At 45.9% G+C, this 7,902-nt stretch overlaps 1 protein-coding gene across 5 annotated transcripts in view; it reads right to left on the minus strand.

Moving 5' to 3' along the window:
* ptpra (protein tyrosine phosphatase receptor type A) overlaps positions 1–6,238 on the minus strand; it is a 14,853-nt gene extending 8,615 nt beyond the window's left edge. For 2 of the 5 annotated variants that reach the window (XM_062527503.1, XM_062527502.1), the window contains exons 1-11: positions 6,158–6,238; positions 5,492–5,565; positions 4,347–4,483; positions 3,982–4,072; positions 3,536–3,612; positions 2,946–2,972; positions 2,777–2,813; positions 2,339–2,436; positions 1,940–2,060; positions 651–828; positions 165–300 (exon numbers count right to left, since the gene is read on the minus strand). In XM_062527503.1, coding sequence (XP_062383487.1) covers positions 165–300; positions 651–828; positions 1,940–2,060; positions 2,339–2,436; positions 2,777–2,813; positions 2,946–2,972; positions 3,536–3,612; positions 3,982–4,072; positions 4,347–4,483; positions 5,492–5,565; positions 6,158–6,165 — 984 coding nt within the window. In that variant the 5' untranslated portion in view covers positions 6,166–6,238. The remainder of the gene's footprint in view (positions 1–164; positions 301–650; positions 829–1,939; positions 2,061–2,338; positions 2,437–2,776; positions 2,814–2,945; positions 2,973–3,535; positions 3,613–3,981; positions 4,073–4,346; positions 4,484–5,491; positions 5,566–6,157) is intronic. The other 3 variants (XM_062527504.1, XM_062527506.1, XM_062527505.1) reach the window with 3 other exon arrangements.
* Between the last annotated feature and the right edge of the window lie 1,664 nt (positions 6,239–7,902).

A 7,902-nucleotide genomic window follows, 5' to 3' on the forward strand; every position in this document is an offset into this window, starting at 1 on the left:
TGGTAACTAGACACATCCCTATATTACTCATCTTGGTAACTAGACACATCCCTATATTACTCATCTTGGTAACTAGACACATCCCTATATGACTCATCTTGGTAACTAGACACATCCCTATATGACTCATCTTGGTAACTAGAACATCTCTGGCGGTGACTTACGTCCGTTTGGACCATCTGACAGCGCTGCGCTCGGATCCGCGTCACAAAGCCGAACACGTCCACCTTCCGCTCCGAGCCCATCATGTCCAACATGGCGTCGATCACGATGAACGTGCCCGTTCGCCCAACACCCGCACTGGCGCGCGCACACACACACACACACAAATAGTGAATTAAGACATTATATACTCATATATACACATACATACACACACGCGCACAGAGATAGGAAATTGGAAAGTTATATGCACAGACACAAACTACACACATATAGGAAATGAAATTATATACACGCACACACGCACACACACACACACACACACTCATGTGACAGATAGAGGTACTTAAACAAACACAAACATATGCTTGCAGCCTTGTACACTTGTCCACTCAACATAAACATGGAAAAATAAACCTCCATTCAAATAAGTGCAATGCGCACGCCGCACACACACACACACACACACACACACACACACGCAGTACCTGCAGTGCACCACGATGGGTCCAGCATACTGGGGGTTGCAGTTCTTGACCTTCTTGAGGAACTTGAGCATGCCGATGGGGGTGAAGGGCACCCCGAAGTCCGGCCAGCTGGTGAAGTGGAACTGAGTGACCAGTCGCTGGGGCTTCTTCCCAGAGACGTCGCCCACCTGTGAGCATGCCCACACACACACACGCACACACACACAGATTTATACGCACGCATGCATGCACGCACACACACACTAACACACATTGTAATGAGTTCTTCTAAGGCTTGCTCATATCAAATGTGTTTAAAGCAACACTAAAGCACTTTTCCTCTGTCGCACGCAGATTATTTGTTTATCCAGAAAATAACGATGTCCACAGACAAGCTGCATGATTTGATAAAAGTATGATGTATTGAGACATCGAAAAAAGTCAAATCTGTAGTTTTTTATGTCTCATTCCATCCAATTAAAGATCTGCTACCCAATCTGGTAAACGTACATAGTGCGGTTACAGGCAACAGATGGCCACGAAGTGAATAAATAAGTGCCTTTAACAGATTGAAGGGACTTAGCCAACATTTTGAAGGTAATGCAACTCTAATGCCCCTCTACTGCTCTATGCTCCACTACGACAGAGCACCCTTCCATCGAGTTTGTGCTTAGTGACTGTGCACGAAATGTGACTGACAGTCAGATCTGCCAATGATCATACAGCCATGCGTTTATTGGACCAGAAGAGCCTGGAGGGGTGGATTTTTGCAAAACAAATACCAGGCTCTAGGTGGAGGTAGAAGTGTGCTTTTCTAGCCTGGCATAGCCCTCCGTAAGCCTCCGCTCAATTTTCATTTCCCTACAGTATTACGTCTGGGTCTGATCCTATTGGACTCGATTTCTCAGGATGCATTCCATCCTGAACAATCAGCGAAAGGGGGGGTTGGGGGGAGGCGAGTGTTAACGAAGACGTCGAGCATGTGCGCATTGTAGTCACGACCAAACGTTTGCAATTGGGTCAAATCAGGCCCAATCGTATCAAACTTCAACAGAGTTCACGCCTCCTGCCTGAAATCGATTCTGAATAGAGTAGGTCCAGACCCTCTGTACGATATTAGTATGAGGGTTTGGTATGACCAGGCTAGCGCTTTTCTATAACTGGCTGATTTATATTGTTCTGTTGGAGCATACTGTCAGTGAATATGATCAAAAACATCTTGCCAACTGCAGCTTTAAAATGGACTATGTGTGCTTAAGGTTAAAGGTCAGAGGTGAAAGGTCGCTGGTGTGGTCCAGTGCAGGTCACTACCTGCTGGATGCAGAACTTGCGGATGGTGTAGTCCACCAGCACCATCACGTCCTCCACCGACACACGGATGTTCCCGTACGTCCAGCAGCCCTGATCCGGCCAGTACTGGGCACACTTACACTGAATGAACACACACACACACACACACACAGAGTATTAAAACACTACCTCCTAATATTCAAATTTCTACATGTTAATGACAGGTGTTTGGATATAGTGTGAATGTGCAATTATCACTAGTTCTGCTTTGCCCTGAATCCATCAATCTAATCCATAAACCCTTTCCATCTCTCCCTCTCCCCTCCAGTCCTCTCTCCCCTCCTCCATCCCTCTCTCCTCTCCTCCATCTCTCCCTCTCCCCTCCATCCCCCTCTCCATCTCTCCTCCCCTTTCCTCACCTCCTTCCGCTCCTTTAGGTTGGTCACCATGACAATGGTGGCTGTGTTTTGCTCCCAGATCATCCTCCAGAAGTCATTCACCGTCTCCTCCTTTGGCCCTGCAGAAGCAAGCATACACACACACAGTTTCACAAGAGCTTGTAGAGTATGTCTCCTCTTGAGTGTGTGAGTGTGAGTGTGAGTGTGAGTGTGAGTGTGAATGTGAGTGTGAGTGTGAGTGTGAGTGTGAGTGTGAGTGTGAGTGTGAGTGTGAGTGTGAGTGTGAGTGTGTGTGAGTGTGTGAGTGTGTGAGTGTGTGAGTGTGTGTGTGTATGCGTGCGTGCTGTGTGGGTGGTGTGTGTGTATGTGTGTGTATGTGTGCGTGTGTGCGTGCGTGCATGTGTGTGTGAGAGTGTGTGTGTGTGTGTGTGAGTGTGTTATGCAGGAGGTTTGCCTCACCCTGGGCAGCGATGAACTTGTTCTTCTCTTGATAGCCCTAGAGGAGGAGCACAGGAGGAGGATCAGGAGGAGAGAGACTATTAACACCACGCTCTGATCCACCCCACGCATGGGACGCAATGACACTGATGATGAAGATAGTCTTAAATGGGGTGTATATGTAACGTACTGTTAAATAGTCTTCACTGGTATGTATCTGCAACGCAATATTAAATAGTCTTATATGAAGTGCACATGTAGTTTAATAGTTTAAATAGTTTGAAACAAGATATGCGGATGTAATGTATTGTAATGTCAAACTGTTTCATATGAGATATATACACTACTCACAAAAAGTTATATGGTTAAGGGATATCCAGCTTTCAGGTGAAAGTTATGGAAATTGTAAAAAGTTCAAGCTACAGTGGTATTATATATCAGGAAAGTAGGGCATTTAAGTAGAAGCATGCAATGGTGAGTTCCTCATCTCAAACAACTTATTGAGATGAACGTATTGAAACAAAGGCCAATAAATTCTACCAGAAAGCCAAATATCCCTGACTTTTTGTGAGTAGTGTATAATGTACAGTTAAACTGTTTTAAATGGGATATATATATACAAAGTGTACGGTTAAACTGTTTCATATGGGATATAAATATATAATGTACAGTTCTACTGTTTTAAATAGGGAGGTAAATAGCATGGCGTGTATGCGGTAGGTCATGTGCTCTTAAATGTGATGTGTATGCAGGGTGATGTGATGCTCACTGATCACTCACGTTTATGTAGGAGGCGTTGATGAAGTCGGAGTCTGGGACCCCCTCCAGTAAACTCAGGTGCACCCTGCAATGGTCATCTGAGCGGAGGACAGGAGAACCAGGGAAGAGAGAGGAGAGAAGGAAGAGAGGAGAGAGAGGGAAGAGAGAGGAAAGAGAAGAGAGAGGTAAGAAAAGGAAGAGAGAGGGAAGAGGGGAAAAAGAAGGAAGAGAGGAAAGAGAGGAAAGAGAGGGAAGAGAATGAAAAAGAAAGAGAAAATCAGACTGTGTTTCAAATCTTTCTACTGGATAGTACAACTCCTACTTGAAATACACTGGACAGAATCACAAAGCATTTACTAAGAGTCTTTGCTTGAGTGTGTGTTTATTAGTGTGTGTGTGTGTGTGTGTGTGTGTGTGTGTGTGTGTGTGTGTGTGTGTGTGTGTGTGTGTATGTGTGGAGGACTCACAGGGCAGAATGTTGACGTAACGGTTCTTCTCCTTGTTCTCCTCTTTGGAGGCAGCATCACAGGAGGCCTGGATAGGACACACTGGCAATGCCTGGACACACACACACACACACACACACACACACACACACACACACAGATTAGACATATACACATATCATAACTATAGATATATTCTTATGCTATTCCACAGGCTATATTTACATTATTTGTGTGCGTGGTCATGTGTTGTGTTTGAGTATCAGTGTGTGAGTGTATGTGATCATGTGTTGTGTTTGAGTATCAATGTGTACAATATATGTGTGTGTGTGTGTAAGCATTTGAAAGCCTGCAGACAGAATGGGGGCACAGGGGGTGAGGCGTACATTAAACTCCTCCCGGAAGAGCTTATTGTCGTCTGCCATGCGACGGTTCATTTCCTCCTCCAGCTTGTCCACAGGAAGGGGCGGGTACTTCCTGTTTGTGCTAGGCGAGCGGGCCAATAGCGGCACACTCTGCAGCTCTGCCACCGACAGCAGGAAGGGTGGAGAGGGAGGAGAGGAAAAGAGGGAAGGAACAAAGGATGGAAAAGGGAGGGGGGGACGCCGGGAGAAACGAAAGACAGAGAGAGACAGAGAAAGAGAGAGAGAGACTTTAAGCACAGATCTACTGATGAAGCTTCCTACGCATTAAACAATTAAAACAACACCATAAAGACATTTCCTAGAAACAAAAGCGTGAAACACAATGATACACTGACCATGCAGATGGACAACACACAGCCTATTTCTACCAAATACCCACTATAATGTCTTCTCTAAAATAATTGGTCTCTTAAGCTTATCTTATATAGTATAGCTTTCTCCTAGAACCTAGATCTATGTACTTCACCCATACTAATTCACCCATACAGCACTGTCTTCTGTGCTCTATTCTGCTACTACCGCTGGAGGCCAGTGGGGGGCGATAGAGCCCATCTGACCAGCACTAGTGTCCTGCTCTCAGGCTTTCCAGAGTCTTCCGTTGTGTCTTAGGAACAGCAGTCGTTGTCCGTGACTGATGGGATAACTCTCTCTCTCTTTCACACACACACACACACACACACACACACGCACACAAAGAACACAGCAGACATACACAAACACACAAAACTGCAAACACACTTCCAACACACACACATACACACACAAACAACTGCAAATACACTTCCAAACACAAGATTCCTTTCTTCCGTGTACACAAATTAGCATGTACAATATGAACATATGTATGTATGTACACATACATTCAGTACATCTTAATATCTCCACAAACACACACACACACACACACACACACACACACACACACACACACACACACACACACACACACACACACACACACACACACACACACACACACACACACACACACACACACACACACACACACACACACACACACACACACACACACACACACACACACACACACACACACACACACACACACACACACACACACACACACACACGGTTTGTGGCTGTACCTGTGTCGTCTGCTCTGCCATTGGTCAGTCTGAAGGAGTTGGAGTGGCTCCCTGCCTGCTTGTACTTCTTAAACCTGAGAGCAGAGAGCGAGAAGAAAGGTTCGCCCGGTGTGAGGCCAAAGTGTTGCCATGACAACCCCACAGCTCGTACCCCATGGCTCATGTGTGTCTGAATATGAAGAGGTCTGCATGGGGCCAGTGTGTGTGTGTGTGTGTGTGTGTGTGTGTGTGTGTGTCTGTGTGTGTGTGTGTGTGTGTATCTGTACCTGAGTTGCATGGTACAAGTGTGCGTAATCGAGTGAAAGCTGTGTTTGTGCTGTGTATTTAAATTTGTGTCTTAACCAGTTTGTACATGTTAGGTATGTCCGACACTTATTTTGTGTGTGCGTGCATGTGTGTGTGTGCATGCATGCACGCATGTTTTATATATGTCCACATGTAAATCCATGGTATATCTGTGTGTGTGTGTGTGTGTTTGCAAGAGACAAAGCTGTTGCGAGTAAGTAAGTATGTGTACCTTAAAAACAGATTGTGTGTGTTAGCTGACTGGGATGTAGGCAACAGGCATGTAGGGAATCTAACCTATGTGAGTGTGTGTGCCTTCAAACAGATGTGTGTGTGTGTGTGTGTGTGTGTGTTAGTGGACAGACCCACAGGGAATCTTACCTGAGCATGTAGAGGACGATGATGATGAAGATGATGACCAGGAGGGACGAGAGGGCCACCGTCACCGCTATGATGGGGGTGTCATCTAAGAAGGAGCACACACACACACACACACACACACTCTTAAAACAGCTGATCCACAGTGACACACCTCCACATACAATGGATTATCACTAGGGTCAGTTTCCTATATATATGGTTTAAGTAACATAAGTAAGTATAAGTCCAGTCCTGAGGGGTCAGCCCTAGGTGTGCTATGAGGCCATGCTACTGGCTAACCCAGGTAACCGCTGATCTGTAAAAGAACGCTGCACTGAGCAACAACTGTTTTGAAAGTGACTTATTGTTTTGACATCAGCGTTCACTCCTAAAGCTACCTGAAGTAACCGTGTTCTGTAGTATAGCCCTCTGAACTACAACCAACCTCGGAGATTTACACTGAGAACAGCTTTTTAGTTTTGGACTAGTCTTTACCCACGTCTGAAAAAAAAAGGTTGTTTTTTTACACTAAATGGAGTGACCAGTCATGCCCTGAGCTGAGCCTGAATCTATGAATGAATGAATGAATGAATGAATGAATGAATGAATAGACCACTTCCTCACCCTAAGACTGAATCTATCAAAACTCTCAACGCTTTGAGGTTAGTCAAACAGTCACTGCCTACCAGAGGGAGGACTTCAAAAGCCTACTCAGTCATGGATTAGCTCAAGCTACAACATGTAGTAGCGCTGTACCATTCATAAGGCCTGCTTCTATGAATACGTTCTTATAACGTCCTCAATCTCATTTTGACATTCTCCAGTTCATTCTGATGGCATGTGGTCACGCAAAGCCAATGACCCGTCTCTGTGCGTCCCTGAGCGAAGAACCAGGCTATTCACTTTAGCGTCGGTAATGGGACGCACAAAATGACCAAATGCGTGAATCCTCAGCTAAGGAGCCCTTGGGGCAGTGACAGACGTGCTGTTGTCTGCGTTTTTGCGAGGCCAGTCTGTTGCCTGTTAGCTTGTCAGATCGCTAGTTTTAGACAGAAATTCCTTCGTGCCTCGCCTCCAGCTGGACATGTTGACCAGACTGTCTGTTTGCTAGCGAATAGAATGAAACCAGAGAGGACTGAGGCGGAGCGAGAGTAATCCGAAATTGCTACTTAAAAACGCCTTCCTGTCTCTTTTCAGCCAAACAAAGAGAGAAGCTGACGCAAGATCATGGCTGGTGGCGACTTGAATACTTGGCCTGCCGGAACGGACGCTGGACACTCAATTTACATTGAATACATTTGACCAAATGAGGCAGGTGTGAAAGCCCCCTTAGACACCTCAGACCAGCACAGACCAGCATAGGCTTGAATAGGCTAGCACAGATCAGCATAGGCTAACATAGGCCAGTACAGACCAGCATAGGCTAGCACAGATCAGCATAGACCAGTAAAGAGCAGCATAGGCTAGCACAGATCAGCACAGACCAGCATAGGCCAATACAGACCAGCATAGGCCAGTACAGACAAGCATAGGCTAGCATAGGCCAGCACAAGCCCCTGCTCCTGTTAACAGACACATGTAGTCTAAAGTGACCCAGCCTCCAGAGAATGTCATACATCATGCTTCATCTCTCAGCTTGACTTCCTGACCTGCAAGAGCATGACGAGGCCACTTAAGCATTTAACATTAGCGTGAGTCACCGCACATCATTCACAACCCACACATTCAGCTAGCACGGCATGCCATTCAGCCCGTGGGCCTGTCCA

Source organism: Sardina pilchardus, chromosome 23, assembly GCF_963854185.1.
Source record: "Sardina pilchardus chromosome 23, fSarPil1.1, whole genome shotgun sequence".
Lineage (NCBI taxonomy): Eukaryota > Metazoa > Chordata > Actinopteri > Clupeiformes > Clupeidae > Sardina > Sardina pilchardus.